This window comes from Sebastes umbrosus, chromosome 21 (assembly GCF_015220745.1).
Source record: "Sebastes umbrosus isolate fSebUmb1 chromosome 21, fSebUmb1.pri, whole genome shotgun sequence".
Lineage (NCBI taxonomy): Eukaryota > Metazoa > Chordata > Actinopteri > Perciformes > Sebastidae > Sebastes > Sebastes umbrosus.
The window spans coordinates 14,638,108-14,657,152 of NC_051289.1; the positions used below are offsets into that span (position 1 = coordinate 14,638,108).

Here is a 19,045-nt window from a genome sequence, read left to right on the forward strand (position 1 = left end):
CACAAACACTACAAAACCCGTCACAAACACTACTAAAGTAACTGGCAAAACCAAACACCGGTCTCGGTCACCCGTCTGCTGTTTGAGAGTCCTGGGTTTGAGTAATACTAAAGCCTATGTGTGGGTAGTATCTGTTTTCAATTTACCTTTCCAACTATTTAATAGTTAGCAATAATACAAAACATTAAAAATACCTTGAACACAAAACTATTAAAATACATAAATAAAAACATCACTGTTCCACTCACTTCCATGTACACTGCTACAGTATTTACAGTTATGTGCAAGGCCATGCAAGCACATGCAACTCAAATGTGCCCATGATTTTGTCCCAGTACTGCACACGTTATACTCTGCTGACAGAAGCTCTCGCTCTTGTCTTGCCGTATGCCTTAGGCAAAAGCTGGAAACAACAACCCTTTTCCGACTCTATAATCCATATTAACTATTCATATTATATTAAGCTTTCAAGTAAATAAGACATGGATTCTCACCTGGGGACTTTCAACTCAGTATTTACATGTGCTAACATTAGAATATGCTACATAATGCAGTGTGCTAAAATAAAAATAAGCCATTCTCAGAGGGGTTGCATCAATTCATGAACTCAGTGTCTCAAATGTGGATGCATTATTGGTCTCATGTGCCTGTTACAGATTGTGCCTTAATCACATTAACAGTTGCATTTTGTGCACATATAAAACCAGCAGATGTCAAAATGTGCAAACTAAAAGAGAGAAAAACACAACGTGCATGAAAGCATGAAAGGTATTTTGTGATTTTGGAGAGGTCTGTGGGCATGCAACTTTTGCCAACTAAAGCCACGATGATTGCCTTGTGTTTGCAATAAAGAGGTGGTCTGAACAGGTGGAAACGCAAATAATTTCATGCCAAAATGTTCCCCCAAAATTACACTGCGCCACCTCATCAGAGTGAACACAGCCTCAGCTGCGCCACCCCTCCCACCTTGGCACAAGTGGGTTCGTTTGGCGCCAGAGAATTACCAAATAGACTAATGGATTGCCTGAGGCGAGGTGCAAAAGGACTGCATTTGCGCTACCGCTGGCTTTGCGCCTGCAGCATAGGGCCCCGTATGTGATATAGGGCTCAACAAATAAATAAAGTGCACACTGGGACAACCTACTAAGCTAGCATGCTACTTAAGAGATGATGTACTGTTACAATTAACACATATATTGGCTGAGAAGTTAAATTAATATAGGTGTTCTTTATACAGTAGCCAGTCACTTGTACATCGGGCAGCTGCTCTGGACTGACACACACATAAAAGCATCACTCAGGCAAAGCTGAGGTAGCTGAATATATCAGCTGACATTTTACCTATTCACTTCTTCCATGGTCTGCCAGTTCCTTTTTCATAATTGAACCTGCCCATGACTGCCTATCAATGTACAGCTGTTGAATCATTTGGCACCCAAAGGCTTTGTTATTGATGTTAAGCTGATATGGATTATAGAAATAGATGTAGTGCATATTTAAGTAGCAAACTTGTTTACACAGCTGTATACATGGAATATATCCCAGTCATCTCCTGCATCTGTGTTTGGATGTGTGTGTGTGTTATCAGGCTTTTTTGGTTGGATTTATTTTTTCATTTACTTCAAAGGGGAGACTATACTATTATGTCTGCGTCCTTCACATTCCTGTCTCAGTATACTTCTCACCTCATAGTCCAAATCGAGGTGGTCGAACTCTCCATTGGTCCTGAAGTGCTGAGTGTGTCTGTCCAAGGTAAAGTTGACATTTCGGCGGTAGCGTTCGATCACCACTGAGTGCCAGTGGTTGTCATCCAAGAGGCTGCCGGTGGTCACGGATGTGTGACCCATGATGGAGCCGTACTGATTACTGCCTGTAATTAACGCATAATAATAATAATACAAGTTACAAAAAACGCAGATATTGGACACTGTACAGTAAATGAAGCCGCCATAAATTAATGAATATATGTCGGGTAAAATATCTACGAACAAAAGTTGAATTTGTGTTTATTCTAAAAGCTATTATGAGATATTCTGGGCAGCTTAACAAGGAACAATGGACACAAAATGTATTTGTAACTTCTCTGGCAGGGATTTGCCAAAATAGACAGAATTAATATCAGTGCTTCACATAAGTGGAATTGACTATACCTTGTATTTGTAATTTACAGCACATGGCACAATCCGATTCTGCTTTTTGTGTGTTTGTTTCGCAAATTAAGTCATCCTCACACACATTACAATGCAGTTCATTTTGGTGCTGTTTCCTGCCAACAACAACACACCTGACATTTCTTTAGCAGCCAAAAACGGGTACGAGAATGCACCACTGCAGTCGTTGCCTCTGTGCTGCAGTAAGGCATCCTTAAAGGTTATACCGGTTCTGTCAGCAACACAGCCGGTCGACAGTGAGTGATGCTCCGCACACTTATGGATTGTTGTGGCTGTTGTTTACAGTGTAAAGGGTAAAAAGCGATGCCAGGACACTTTATCTTTGCTCCGGGATAATGCTATCCTGACAGACAGGGCATTAATTTAGATTACAAAAGTTCAGCATTATTGCCAAGTCTATAATGATGGTATTATTCTTTTGAGCTGTCAAATTGCTGCAAACACAACCAGTTTAGTGTAGCTGCATGCATTAGACTGAGTAGCTATTAAATCCAAGGTTCAGAGCTGGACTGGGTATAGCTTGGCCTCACTTGGATATTTCATATCCAATATTTCAAGACTGCTTGAGTTGTACTTTGAGAGACATTGTTTGACAGACATAGCACCTACAAAGTTTGGATATTATCAGAAGGTAAAACATGTCTATAATCGATTGATACTAGACAGCTACATTGTGTCAGGAGGGTCAGCATACTTTGCATATCTTTGTCTAAATCAATGACATGCATGTGTTGCCCACCCAGGTTGATCTGCAGCAGCAGCTTGGCCCTGCGAAGCTCCAGAGTGATGTAGTCTCCCTGCTGGCCCTCCCCATGGAGAATCACCCCCTCGCTCTCTGAAGTCTTGAACCTCAGTGCAATCACATCCTTAATGATCTTCATCTTCTTCACCTGCACAAATGGGAAGAAACACCATGAACTTTACGTGGTTGTTAAACACAACTTTCTTTACTTTACTAGAAAAACAACACTTTTGCAAATCTCCAGGCGGCCTGCTCAGAATCTACATCAAATTATTTATTTCCTATCACGTTATAATACTTTTTGTTGATTTTTAGGATCTAACCATAACGTACTAGAATAATGTATCTTCATACAACGGTTCGTATGACATGTTACGAAAAGTTATTCCTCAGTTGTCGTGTTTTTACCTAAAAAATGTCCAGCAAAACGTGACGCATGTGTCAATTTCTGCTGCAGTCTTTTCAAAATAAACCACCGTCTTCACAGAAAACAAGTTGGTTAGGTTTAGGAAAATATCGTGGTTTGGGTTCAAATAACTCCGGAAGTGTTGTAACTTCAGTATGGACGTTACGTTACAATAAATCAATGTTCACATGGGGTACGAACACCGGTCTCCTGGGCAAAAGTCCAAAATGTTTTGACCCACCCATCCACCCCGAGCTCCTCCCTATGCAGCGTTTGAAGCTCTTTATACTTCCTGGTTTACCATTACGTGCACTACATACAAAGTGATTTCGTGGGATATATATACGAATTACAGTGCATTACTTTTTGTAGGTATAACTACGTACGGTGTATGACAACAGCCTGACTAGAGTGACCTCGACAGTGTGAATTTTAATGGGAAGGTCTAGTCAAAATAACATAGAATATCAATGTAGTTAATCCAGTACCTTAAAACGATATGCGATTACACCCTGTCCATCAAAGTTGATCACGCCCGCCCCTAAAGAAGACAGATAGAAACAACAGAGATACAGAGAAACAAAACAGAGGGAAATACGAAAAGAAGACAGAAAGAGACAGGGAGAAAAGACAAGATAGAAAGGGATTAGTGAAGTAAATTGTGATTGCAGAGAGGGAAAGGTCAAGACCCTCATCCCAAATTGAAAAAACGAGCGTACTAAAGCCTTCACTCTGCTAAGTACAAAATCATTACAAAAAAACAAAAACAAAATGTTAGGAGGTTTGTGCATTAAAAATGTCATCGTTACAGGTTATTATTGCTGCAATAGAGATTTTATTGTTTCAAATGATATCGTAGCCAAAAGGCCTTTTTCACAGAAGACATTTTGACATTTTGTCACAGTATGAAAAGCACAGGTGTAAATAATAAAACTAATGATGACTGAATTCCATTTGGCTGCTTCTGTTTCAGCGTCCTGATGTTAAACACGTTGGCTCACTCACTATCACACTGTCATGGCTCACTGGGATAATTGAATAGAACAGAGCCACCGCTAATGTTATTAGTAACACCTGTGCTTTTCCTATTATGACAAGTCAAAATGTCTGCTGTGAAAAAGACCTGTAGAAAAATGTGGAGTTTATGTAATATTTCCCAGATACAGATACAGATGTAAAACAGTGCTGTTCTGTAAAACAGTGACACTTGTTCACAGTAAATAGTTTCTAATGCATTGATGTATAACAAGGTCCTATAGAATTATGTGGGAAATTAATTAGTAATATACTGTATATACAGTATACTAGGGCTGTCAATCAATTAAAATATTGAATTGCGATTGCATAATTGTTCATGATTAATTGTGATTAATCGCAAATTAATTGTACATTTTTGTATTCGTTCAAAATGTACCTTAAAGGGAGATTTGTCAAGTATTTAATACTCTATTCAACATGGGAGTGGGCAAATATGCTTGCTTTATGCAAATGTATGTATATATTTATTATTGGAAATCAATTAACAACACAAAACCACGACAAATATTGTCCAGAAAACCGTCACAGGTACTGCATTTAGCATAAATAATATGCTCAAATCATAACAACAGCTGTCAGTGTGTCAGTCTGCTTGTCATAAAGTGGGCATGTATGTAAAGGGGAGACTCGTCGGTATCACTTAATGTGGCTGATTAGCTGCTGCTGGCCGGAGACACAACTCTGGCCAGCTTCAACCTGAGCTGAGGTCTAATCAGACATAATTGAAAACACCTGTGTGTGTGCGCAGGCCTGTTAAACATGCTCATGGTGCCTTCAAATGAAACTTGTGAGCTTGTGTTTTCAACATGGGAAGTCGTGTACACAATATGTTTGGCGTTCAAGTTTAAGTCGTGAGAACGCCGCTGCTAAGCAACGGCAATATTAACGTTACTGTTGGCGTCTAGAAGCCACAGAGGCTATATACAAAGGCATAATGACGGAGGAAAAAGATTAGTCGGTTGGAAATGTCAACATTTTTCTTAGATATATTATAAAATGATGTAGAAAAATAATTAACGGCTAAAATTACAATGTACTCACTTATTATGTACTGAAAAATGACAACAAACACGTCACTTTCCACTTAGGAGGTCATGAATACCACATTAGGGGGGCGTTCATATGGACTTTTCTCTTGAACACGGTAAACACGACTCCATTTGAAGGCACTATTATCTACAGGTTTGAATGCTACATATATTTTTACTGATTGCACAATAAACTAAATATCATCGGATAAGGTTTACATCTAAAAAAAAAAAACTGACACTGAGGGCAGAAAGGAGACAGGCAACATGGTGGAGAACATTTTGAGAAGAGAAATAAAGTGCAGTGCTCGAGGCCCTCTTCAATCTTACTATCATCACCCCAACTGGTCAAGTGGTTAGCGGAGAGTGCGTGCGTGTGTGTGGTTGTAGAAGGTAGAGACGAGTGTATGTACGGGGCTGTGGTAAGATAACAGAGCTCTGGAAAGATCGTATCATCTTATATACGGACACACTCATGCGCAGTCACGCACGCTGCCCCCTCGATCTTACCTTCTCTTTCACTTTCTCACTTACATAACACACACACAACTATGCCCGGCCTGTCCTTTCATGATAAACACCTGGAGAGGGAGGTTAGAGGAATATTACATCTGTTTCCTTTGTTCTAACTTCAATGCTCCCCCCAAATGGTCCCATGCTGCTTCTCACTGGGTGGAAATACATCCTTCCATCTCTTTCGCTGCTTTACACTTTGTTCTCAACACTAGTTCTCGCTCTCTCCTCGCTCTTACTTTCATCTTTCGCCATTACTCTCCTCTCTGATTTCTTTTGCTTCCCTCTTTTACTCTCCCCCTCTTCCTTCAATCACTTCATTTGCTTCATCCCTCTTTCTCTCTCCCAGCCCCTCTCATCATCTTCTTCTGTCACGTTTATGGCGCAAACAGTGGTGGTAGTTGACAGTTTCCCAATTGTTTTATGAGATATTGCAGATCTAGGTGTGCTGTTCAGAAAAAGGGTTGGCAGCTCAGCTGAGTGCTTGATGTCAGTGGGGAGACTTTATGGGGGATGGAGGGCTTTTCCACCACCTGCAGCCGACCGAGAGATGCAGAGAATGAGAGAGAAAGAGGGGGGGAATGTTGATCCACTGCGATGCGGAGCGACAAGGGACGACTACTTGGTCTGCAGCCAGGGCAGCTGTTATGGCACACACACAAGATGGCAGAGGTTTCCAGACCCTGACCCAGGAGACCGTGCCATTTTGGACCCTGACCCAGATGGTGGTTTTCCACCAGAGATGTGTGAAGCGACAGACGGTGATTGAGATGGAGGTGTAATATATAGACAGCTGCATGTAACAGCCAATATAATCTTCAAATACATGATACTGCAAGTTATTATTTATCAGGGTCTGAAAATTACAAGTTGATTTCAGTACACCACTGTCATATTACCTGCACAATGGTGACTGTGTGGTGTGTAGAGCTACAAAGTCAATGCCAAAAAAATGTCACGTTTGTCAAAATTCACTTTTATTAAGTGAGGTATTACACTTGAAATATATTCAATCTAAAAAGGATTACATTATATTCATAATCATTCTCCCCTTCAAATGGCATAATATCAGTTATTCTACATGTTTACACATAATATCCTTTAAACTAAATGGGCCTCATGCAGGAAGCGGTATGCGAACACATTTTCTGATTTTAGTATTTTGATTATTATATGTTTTAATGTAATTATATTGTTTGGATTATTACGTTTCTGGGCTAAAGAAATTCTATCCATCCATCTATCCATCTATCTATCTCTATATTTATATCTATCTAAGTTCTTCTTCTTCTTACAGCACTTTTTGGTGGCATCCCTCCAATTCATGTCTCTTAAATGTGTCACTTTGGATAACTGCCTGATTGTGCAATTATATACAAACAAAACAAAAAGACACGCAATCAGCCAACGTATAGCAATACCACGGAGATGCCACCTGCATCATGTCAAGACAAATTGAGGATGCACATAACTGGCATGTTAAATTGTATCCATGGCAACACGTGTCGTTGGGCAAGCAGCAAATTTCGATTGCTGTGAGCACAAAAGCCGGTCAGTCACAGTATGACGTTCCTTTACTGAACTATAGGATTTGAGTGCTTTTCATACACATGGAAGATGTGTGTTGGCATTGCGTGACTGTTGGCAAGACAAAATAATCAAATGTTAGGTGATCTGTTCTGTAGATAAAATGATAAAACAAATACTGTATGTATTTCCCTCATATTTATTGCACCCCAGAGCCTGAAGGCTACAATGAAGCTCTTATAGCTGTTTATGCGTTTGGCCTCAGTCCTGCTCCAGAAATAGATGCTAACAATAAGCCAATCTACATAAGTACATTTCTTGGACACGACAGATAATGATGGTGATACATCATCCTGACAAACAGGTTTAGAGTATTGTTGGCAGAAATGGGCCACAGGTTGAAGTCAGATATGATATGCTCGCAGTCATTTCAAATTCTACTTGCGCGAGAGTGATTGGTTTGTATAGAAAATTAAATTTGTACTCTGTTTCCGTCTGACTTCCCTTTTCTCTTGCATACTGGCTCCACTATTTCCTGACTCATCTATGAAATAATTGATTTTCTGTTGATCCTATGTTAATCAAAATGGAAATGAGCACGTAAAATTCCACAGCATGGTGGCTCACGACTCCTTTGTGCCCTATGGCTCTGGCACAGCCACATACACACACACACACACACACACTGCCTTTCATTGCACAGTCCTAGATGACTCATAATATGGCATTGCATTTAATTATCATACATTTTCAAAACCCAGAATTATCATCTACAACCAACATATTTGGTGATTATGCCGGGGAACATAACATCTATATTTATCTGCCTCCTTCTCCTCCTACTAATTCTCTTTTGTGCTTTCTTCTTTCATCCTCTTTTTCTTTGTCGTCGCCCGACACTGTACTTTTCCCTCTCTTTCATCTTTGGATTGGGAAGCAGGAAAAAACATTTAGGAGAAGTTGATTCTAAGAGAATTGGAGAGTTTGGGAGTGAAGGGCGGGTGGATGAACAGGCGAAATGTACGAGTTCTCATTTTCTGACTGAATGCCGAAGAAAGGAGCAGTGACAGCATAATCATGAGAAAGCACTCTGGGCTTCAAAACACAGCTGACAGACAACTCTGAAAGACACAGCGGACCAGGGGGAGTGTGTGTGTGTGTTTACATGTGCAGGTGTGTGTCTCTCTCTCTGTGTTATCACTGATATCTGAGTTGTAAGCATGCGTTCACTTGATTGGGTGCGTTCTTTGTATTTATTATGTGTTTCATCTGTCAAAGTGTGGTTGACAACATTCATATTTGTCAGAAACACAGACACTTTCGGTGCTTATTTGGTGTAGGAACAGATACGTTCTTTCAATATTGTATACTTCAAACACTGTCTACCAAACGCTCTGTTTCTCTGTCTGTCTGTTGAATAAAACTGTCTTATTTGAATCTAAGAAAGGAAAGCTAGAGAGAGCGCACACGATCTATTTCGTCATGATTTATTTCACACAGCTGAACCCCATTTACATGTGGGAGTTAAGCATAATCACAGTGTTCCCCTACTGGCCCATGAGCAGCTCCACTGGAGCAGATGCTGGCTAAGGTCACATCAGCAGTAGTTGTTGTTGAGGCAGGAAAAAGTGAAACTCATTATCTTTTCATGCCCAGATTCTGCTAAACCTCAGTCTCTGTCTAATTCTACTGTTGTGCATGTTGGGGGGATTTTAGAGTACGTAGTTTCTGTTGTACTGTATTTCTTATTCTGTGGTTTATGGGTGGCTGAAGGGGAAGTTCTGATGGGGACAACATTTAGATTTATGTATTCTGCAAACAAATGGGCATCTTTGAACAAAAACTTTTGACCTTATTTTGTTCCTTAACCAGCCTGGTCTCCTAAATATAAAAAAAAATGTTCGTTACGTTTGTTTTTGACGCATAACAAATACATTTCTAATGGGGCTGTCAAAGTTAACACGATAATAACAAGACAACGCAAATTCATTTTAACACCACTAATTTCTTTAACGCATTAACGCAACTTGCGATTTTTAGGTTGTATTAGGCTTTAAAGCTAGGGTGAAGATCTTGGTATCATATGAAACTACAAAACCTGAGGAATCCATTGGTACCAACTATGTCATACTAGTTTGTTGTGAAGGAGGCTAAACAATGCTCCAAACTTGCGATACATTTTGGCGAGGAAAAACTCACCTGGCCATTTTCAAAAGGGGTCCCTTGACCTCTGACCTCAATATATACGAATGAAAATGGGTTCTATGGGTACCCACGAGTCTCCCCTTTACAGATATGCCCACTTTACGATCATCACATGCAATTTGGGGCAAGTCATAGTCAAGTCAGTACACTGAGACACTGACAGCTGTTGTTGCCTGTTGGGCTTGAGTTTGCCATGTTATGATTTGAGCATATTTTTTATGCTAAATGCAGAACCTGTGAGGGTTTCTGGACAATATTTGTCATTGTTTTGTGTTGTTAATTGATTTCCAATAGTAAATATATACATACATTTGCAAAAGCAAGCATATTTGTCCACTGCAATGTTGAGAAGAGTATTAAATACTTCAAAACTCCCTTTATGGTACATTTTGAACAGATAAAAAGTGTTCAATTAATTTGCGATTAATCGCGATTAACTGTGGACAATCATGCGATTAATCACGATTAAATATTTGAATTGATTCACAGCCATAGTTTCTATTCACAGTCTGTGAAGGGAGGAACTCGGGGTGGATGGTCGGGTCAAACAAACACAGGACTTTCCCCCAGGAGACCACTGTTTGTGCCCCGTGTGACACCAAACGTTAAACTTGAACAACATAAAAAACTTATCTTAAGCCAAACCATTATGTTTTACAAGTGTTTGTTTTATTGTTTAACGAAGTCATTTTGTTGCATTTTTGTTTTGTTTCAATTTAAACGTTAATCACATGTTTAAAACTGTGCACAAGGAGACAAATACGTTTCCCTCGAAATGTAACTGAGAATGCAGTTTAGTTGTATGGGAATGTAATTTTGTAGGCGACAGGGTTGCAGCTGCCTCGACAGCTGTGATTGGGTGTAATATCATTTTAAGCGATAAAACTTCTATTGCATCATCAGAGCTTAGACAGCAAAGAGACCTAAAGAGATGACATGTTTAATGCACAAGCCTCCTATGCTTTCAGATGACAATTACAGCCAGTAGAGATTTCATTTAAACAGACCCATATGCAGAAACCATATTAATATCTGACACACTGACTACTGACAAGTAGGTGGAGGAGCTGCAGAATAAATAAATCAAATCTAGTCTTTTTTCAGTCTACGTACTTACTTTCACATTTAGCAAGCTATAGTAGTGACAAACAGTGTCAGTGCTAAAAAGCCTACTTGGATCAAACTCAGTCTACCATCTTTTTCTGTTGTCTAAAGTCAAATGGTAACCACTTCTTAAAATAAGTATAAATAAATAGTATACACTGTGTTCCAGGTATGTTAGTCAGTCCTGCAAAAATTCTACAACTCACAAAGCCGCTGGTGCTTGACACCCAGCTTCACTGTTGTGTAAGCTATCGATTGTTCCTACATTTCTTTCTCTAAAGTTGAGAAATACATCTTGCTTTTTCTTACTTGAAAACCATGTTTTATACTGTATTTGGAAAAGTCTAAGTAAATAATGCTCATAAATAATGAAATGATGCGAGCAGGCCCTGTAATGATTACTAGCTGCCTCAACGTTTCTGTGTTGGACTGAGGCTATCCATGCTTATCTGGTTTTACTGAAGTTTTTTTGTAAAAAAATATCTTTTCTACCTTCTTTATTGTCTCTGAAAAGCAAAGCGTAACTGCGTTGTTATGGTGAAACTGCACGACACTATTTAAAGTTGAAGTGGCTTTAAATAAAATGTGCCTTTAAGAAAATGTGACATTAAATAACAAGGCAGATGTTCCCAAAATCAAATTCGTTTTTCAGTTTTTATAGTCCAAATTAAGATCAAATGAGACGAACACTCTCAGAGAATATAAGGGTGGAAGCTATTCTGGTTAAAAAACAGCAACAAGTTGCCTCCATCTAAGCACAAAAGCAGTCACAAGTATTAGAAGTGAATTATTTCCCTGTCAAAGTTGTTTGTGAGTGCAGGAGTGTTTTTTGTTGGAGGGGACAGGTGATGGATATAAACTTAGAGTGGGCTCGATTTCTGTGTTTTATTGTTCTGTGCATCTGTGCATACGCGTGTGCATCTCTCTCTGTGTACCACATCTTGTCATCCTTATCATTACTGACTTGCTTTTTCTTTTAACATGGGAGGGAAATTAAACAAAGGAAATATAATCAAAGGGATGAAGGGCTGACTGGAATGCAACGCATGCCCTTGTATTCACAGACACACACACACACACACACACACACACTCAGGCATATCCACACACAGTGTAGTGCATCTCTGAAATGAAAGATGTACGTGTGTCACTTAAAACAGTAATTTATGCAGAGCCTTAATTGAAATTTGTTATCAAAATCAATTTGGCAGCCTTTAATAGGATGAGCGCAAAGAGGCTGCAGGAGAGACAGTTCCCTGGATGATACATTTGTTAGAGAGAGAGCGAGAGACAGTGTGTAAGTGTGTGTGCATCGGTATGTCTGTCCATCTGTAACTGTGCTCTGCATATTTCTGCACATTGTGTGTGTGTGTGTGTGTGTGTGTGTGTGTCAAAGCAGGATTTCACCCCGGGTTTGTGTTTGATTCCTAAACAGAATTAGCCCATAATGAAGAAAAAGCCATTGTGACATGATTGGAGTTGACAAACCATCATTACGCTCTCCCACTAGATCCGCAATTATAAATGTTAATAACACTCACGTACAAATAGATTCCTCAAGTACTGGGAGTGAATATATTTAGCCGCTAGTTGAACGTGTGTTTGTTTCCACTCACAGTAGGAACAGCCGTAGACTTCTATGCGCAGACCGATCCGTCCCTCCTCGCTCCAGTCCAGCGGGACGAGCCTCAGGAAGCGCGCCACGATTCCCTGCTGCAGATCGTGGCGAACTGAGCTCTCCGAGTTGGAGTTCCCGGAGAAGGCCTGTGAAGACAAACACACACACACACACACACAGACAATGAAATTAAATACATCAAAGCCACAAGCCTGCAGTCGAACAAGCAGCTTCGGGACCAGGAGCGAGAGTATTTGTTCCACTCACCACATCCTGCCCTAAAGGTGCGCACTCACAAAACATACAAAACAATTATGAGTCTACATATCTAATAAGCCCGCCATAAGACAATCTGACTGCGGGGGATTTGAAGAGGAAATTGCATATCGTATTCAGCACCAAGTGGATGTAAGAAAGTCCCTGCTCACTTCATCTCATATTTAGGCTGATTTCTGGCTCCCAAAAGATTCACAGGGGCTTGTGACTGATGAGGTTTACAGTTTCTTGTCATATTAGCAGCTCTGCGCTCTACACATTCAGTTGGTGCAGTCTCTGAAATCTCAGCCTCTAGAAAAGAACATGCTGTGTTATCTACAAAACAAAATAAAATATGTCTATTTATTTACTTTACTATGCACATACAATAAAGTTTAAGTTTTTGGTTTTTGTGTAAAATCACATTAAAACTAGGGCTGTCAAAATTAACATGATAATAACATGTTTACGCATATTTATTTTAACGCCACTAATTTCTTTAACGCAACTTGCGATTTTTAATTCACCTCTTAAAAATCTGACAAGCCGCCAATATAAGATAAGAGTATTAAATACTTGACAAATCTCTCTTTAAGGTTAATTTTCAACAGATAATAAACGTGTGATTAATTTGCGATTAATCGTGATTAACTATGGACGATCAATCAATTAATTGCGATTACATATTTTAATTGATTGACAGCCCTAATTAAAAACACTTTGTTCTTTAAAGGTGCATATAAGGAAAGTTCAACTTTAAGAATCCCTCCTCTGTCTAGAGCAACAGCATGGCAGAAATTCACCAATGACACAAAGAGAGTTCATGGTCAGCTAACAACAAAGAGGCAGCATCAATAAAGTGGTATGGATTTGAGGAGATCAGGCTATATTTGGCAGTTTGTCAGTTCTTTGGACGTGTAATGGCAGTGGTGCACTAAAAGAACAGCATTTACTGTGGCCACTCTAAAAAGCCGTCAGCAAAGGTGAGGTTCGTGTCTGCGATGCTGTGATGAGTTTTACACCGATCTATTGGGGTAAAGTATAGGTAAATCTTGTTAGAGAGGGGTAGCTCAAAGCAGAAATTTACAATTTTTGTTTACGCCGCAGAGACGAGAGACAAAACAGAGAAAATTCATCCGTTTTCACAGCATAGCGGAAACCTAGAGTACCGACAAAGTCACCAGAAAATGCACCGTTTAACACATCCCTTCTTTCAACTCCTTTCTCTTTCCCTTTTCCTCCTCTGTTCCTCCCGCTCAGTGTCTCTTCCTTCACTTGACCTGACATGATGGGGAGAACCTCTAACCACCCACTAATCCACCTCACCACAGTCCCTGAACTATTTTCACTTCTGTGCTTTCTCCTCCTCTCTGAAACAAACACACACACACCACCACCACCACCACCACCACGTCCCACGTGCTTTTCTTCTACACACAAAACAGTTGGCACGATCCATTTGGGAGAAGCATCATTAAAAGCCTAGCAGGTAACTAGACGAGAGCAAGACACTAGACAGCCATGTGTTATTCTAGATAAGACGTGAAGTGGGCAGGGCAGTGGATGAGTGCGGAGGGGGGAAAAAAAGCTCGGCTTCGACAGTCTGCTTTGAGCTGACTCCTCAGTGACCCCTGAAGATACGCTATCTGCAAAGGAAGAGATGGTCAAGAGTTCACACTAAGCTCCGAGCCTCTCAGGGCTTCTGCTGTGGCAGGGGTGTGTGGACATGAGGTGAGCAGTACTTCTATCTCTTCTGTGCCTTTACCTCACTTTCATTTTTAATCTTTATTTATCCAGGAAAGGTTAACTGAGACCACAAACACACGCTTTTTTTTATTAGCACCCTGTTTCTAAATTCACAAAGCTCTACATGACTCATCAGGGAGCCCTTCAGTATACTTTAACTGCAGCTTCTAGTCTCTGCAGGTGCACAGGTCCGTAAGGTCTGGGTTAAGTGACTTGCTCAAGGGCACGCACACACTCACAGTACTATATGCACGTCATTTCTAGTTAATACAGGGTTACTGCTGGCCATGTCACATTCAGAGAAGAGAAACAATTCGTCATGTCAAGACTCTTTATTTTCTGAGTGGTTCCAAAGGATTTCAATCATCAATTCATGTTCACGGACATATGGGATAACTTGGCTTTGTGGGGATTTTGACTCTCCCCTACATACCCAAAGTCAGATAAACTAATTAATGATTTTCTTATGTCTCTGCATGAAGTTTGAATAATTTCCAATGGATTTCTGTGAGAGAACGTTACTCTCAAACCGATGCACACACGGACACATGCACCAACTCAGATTTCTCTCGGTCTTGTCTCAGGATATTATAACAGCAGGATTAACGTTAACACTGTTAATGGTCGCTGCATTTTTAACCCGTATTAACGGCTGAAAAAGCGTCAGACAATGTCTGGTGGCAAATTAAAAAATACCGTAGCCATTATGAACCAACGTAAGGCACAGTTATTTACTTTTGGAACAATATATTACTTTTTAAATCCAAAATGTTGACCGTCCACCACTGGAGGCGAACCAACCGCGTAACGTATACAACAGCATCACTCCAACATGACGGCTCCCAAGCTAAATATACTAGGTAGGTTACTAAGTAGGTGACCCGGTAGCTGAATAGCGGTCGGCGTCATCCCCTCTCTCTCCCCCATGCATGTCTATCATTCAATAATCAAACAATACAGTCAAAAAATAGATGAACTAGCTAGAAATTATGAAAATGAATTTGTCATATCTTTCTGTAGTTTTAACAACTTTTTAAAATCAGATTTTATGCAACTTTGTGCCCAAACATGTGTTTCATGTACTCTTTAAGACAAGGCTATAAAGACGCAGTGTCCTTGGAGCTGCAGTTGAGATAAGATACATTCACAGCTTAACACCTTCAAACTGCATCCCAAGACATAAAATGAGCATCTGAAAGAAGAAAAACTGGTTAAAAATGTCCTCAAAACTGAAATTCTCCTTCAACAACTAGGGCAAGCACCACCATGTGGAGTTTTTGGTACATTTCTCAGATTTTCTCTCCAAAACTCATCTCTCTCTCTCTTCTCATTTTCTGTCAAATCTTCTAAATCCTCCTTCACACCTTGTTCTCTCTATTGCATATTTGTCCTTCACTACTCTGCTTCCAAAAAGCCTGTGGTCCTGGCTCAGGATTTGAAGCACAAAAAGCACACATGTATTAATTTGCATGCACACATGGAGCACATTATGCACACACATATACGATCGCCCTCACACCACCTTGCCAGTTAAACTTTTTCTGTGGCGTTAAAACCTGATATCAACCTTAAGCTCATTTCATAGTTGGAAAAAATAATAATAATAAAAAAAATTCTGAATAATGAATATCTACTGAGGATTTGTCTGACTGCGTGCCGAAGACTTTACTTCTTTTATCCAGCCGTCAAGGTATAAGAGATAGAAAAGGGAGACAGAACAAAACCATTTTCCGGCTCCACCCAAAAGCTCCATCCCCATTTCCCAGCTTCCTCCTTTTATTTCTCTATTGTGTTCATCCCGCTATTCGGCACTTATCTGTGCTTGGCTGAATGAACAGCTCAATTCAAAGGCATTACTATGCAGAGCGGAGGGCAAGAGGTAGGATAGGGAAGAGAGGAGGAGGATGAAGATGAGGAAAAAAGTTGTGGATGCTGAACACCTCGCAAAAGTCTGCTTAGTCAACCATTTAATTCCCTCTCCTCCAAAGTCAAATCATTAACCAGCATCCAATGAGTAATTGGGAATTTGTGTGTGTGCGTGTCACTTCATATAGTGTGTGTGTGTGACCGTTTATGTCGGTGTGTGTAAGTGTTAGGCAACTTAAGAGCTTAGACACTTTGACGTTTTGTTTAATCAAGAACTGAGGTAATTTACGGCAACAAAGGCCACAAAGTGCCCGAGGCGACTTTCAGTTTTCACTCAGTATATGTCTGTGTATGCACATGCTTTTATGGATTTGTGTGTTTCTCTCCAAAACTTTAATCCTAAAATTGATGTATATTCATGCTCGTCAAACTACTTTTAAAATGTACTGCTGTATTATATTAAAAAAAAAAAAAAGCGGTGCACTTGGGAATCCCTAGTGGATTCAAACCGAAAAATATTTACTCCTATTTCTTATACTCCTGTGAGGATTTAATGAAGTTTAAGAATATTAAAAAGCTGAACATGCTGCGTTTTAAAAGTTTAAGTACGCAAAGTTAGTGAAGAAAACATTGCATGAGAGTCAAAACAGCGCAGGGCTGTCACATGATTTAAGCAATCTGTGAGATCAGTGGAGGAAGAAGCAATGAGAGAAACCTTGGAAAACAAAAATAATGAGGGAAGCTGAGAGCCAGCCAGTGTCCTCGTTGGGCATTTGGAACACCAGGGCGGCTGTCATTCAAGAAACAATCACTTCACTACAGCTGGTCAACAAAAACCCCTGTGGTCTGCTCTGTCTCTCACACACACATCACTCGCCATGTAAACAAGAGACACATGCATGTTGGCATGCTTGTGCCCATACACACCACTGGGCATTCATACACACACACACACATGTGCACATACACCCATTATCTACATGCTCAGCAGCTCTCTCCACCCCTCCTCCCTACACCTCAGTTGCTTACTTATTCTCCCTGGCTGCATGTTTTTCATTTCCTGAATCTGTCATTTCTCCATGTGTGTCTGTTTGTGTGTCAGTGAATCTGTGTGTGTGTGTGTTTGTGTGTCTCTGTTTTGACAGCCAGAGACAGGCCTTTCCAGAGAACAGATCTCCAGATACTGAGGAACAACAAGTGAAAGCTATTTTCTGGTGTTTGCTTGTTGCTGCTGGACGCTTTGTTAGACCAGCCCAGAGTAAAGGGGCCATTGTGTGTGCAAGTGTGTGCGTGCTCCTTCCTAACAGAGGCAGGGGAAATCAGTCCGGCCTGGTCTGGTCTTTTGTTTTTATCGACAAGTGTACAGGACAAAAACAGAAGGGCCACAGAGAAATTTGTGTTTCTGTGAAGCCCTGTGGGCGGTTGTGTCTGCGTGGGCGTGTGCCTCTATTCTGCGCCAAGACAGGAAAAAACTGCTAAATTTAAGTCATGAATCTTTAAAAAAGTAAAAAAGAATCATCTTCTGTTTTTTTATCAACAAGTGTATAGGGACACATGAGACTGTGTGTGAATGCCTACAACTCCGGCTTATTTAAATAGTCTTTTAGTAGAGCTACTGGGATGTGTTGCAAATTACATGTTTTCAGAGAGAAACCCACTGGAACTCTTCAATGTAACACCAACCTCAGAGACTTAAGTGATCAATTCAAGTCTAATAGCACCACAACACTTGTCCCACTAGACAAGCTGCGTCTGCCCTCCTTCCAACAAACCAAAGCAGTTTGTGAATCCCAAAAGTGGAACATGTTCTAACTTAAATATCCGACTGTGCCTCCCATGGGCGGTTTTATGTTATTCATGTCCCTTGCCTGAAACTATGTGTCGGTAAATTACAGCAAATGGGAACAGGCCTTACTGAAGAAAAAACAGTTGTCTCGATGGGAGGGATTTTTCTCTTCTGGTATACCACTTATTGACACTTTGCTCACAGTATAAAAATCCTGGGCTACAAAGTCAATCAAGCCTCCCAATAGGGCGGAGACCACAACCAAGTTCTGCTGCAGGCAGATGCTAAATGGACTTTTGATCTGGGTCTACAGCTCCAGACGGACTGAAGTCTTTAATTGTTTTGTTATTTTATTTTTTTTATAGTTTTGAATGGATGCTCTCCCTCTTCCCGACAATTTCTTGTTGGTAATAAAAGTATTGGAACTGTCAATCAATTAATCGCATGATTGTCCATAGTTAATTGCAATTCATCGCAAATTAATCAAATTTTGTATCTGTTCAAAATGCACATTAAAGGAAGATTTGTCAAGTATTTAATACTGTTATCAACATGGGAGTGGGCAAATATGCTTGCTTTATGCAAATGTATGTATATATTTATTATTGGAAATTAATTAACAACACAAAACAATGACAATTATTGTCCAGAAACCCTCACAGGTACTGCATTTAGCATAAAACATTATGCTCAAATCATAACATGGCAAACTGAAGCCCAACAGGCAACAACAGCTGTCAGTGTGTCAGTGTGCTGACTTGACTATGTCTTGCTCCAAACTGCATGTGATTATCATAAAGTAGGTGTGTCTGTAAAGGGGAGACTCATGGGTACACATAGAACTCATTTTCATTCACATATCTTGAGGTCAGAGGTCAAGGGACCCCTTTGAAAATGGCCATGTGAGTTTTTCCTCGCCTAAATGTATCGCAAATTTGGAGCATTGTTTAGCCTCCTTTGCAACAAACTAGTATGAGATAGTTGGTACCAATGGATTCCTCAGGTTTTGTAGTTTCATATGATACCAAGATCTTCACAAA

The 19,045-nt window shown here is 40.1% G+C and overlaps 1 protein-coding gene across 1 annotated transcript in view; it reads right to left on the bottom strand.

Moving 5' to 3' along the window:
• Window positions 1-19,045, bottom strand: part of cntnap2a (contactin associated protein 2a) — a 396,601-nt gene that overhangs the window by 176,757 nt on the left and 200,799 nt on the right. Inside the window, exons 7-10 of the mRNA XM_037756451.1 lie at window positions 12,351-12,498; window positions 3,808-3,860; window positions 2,911-3,061; window positions 1,686-1,870 (exon numbers count right to left, since the gene is read on the bottom strand). Coding sequence (XP_037612379.1) covers window positions 1,686-1,870; window positions 2,911-3,061; window positions 3,808-3,860; window positions 12,351-12,498 — 537 coding nt within the window. The remainder of the gene's footprint in view (window positions 1-1,685; window positions 1,871-2,910; window positions 3,062-3,807; window positions 3,861-12,350; window positions 12,499-19,045) is intronic.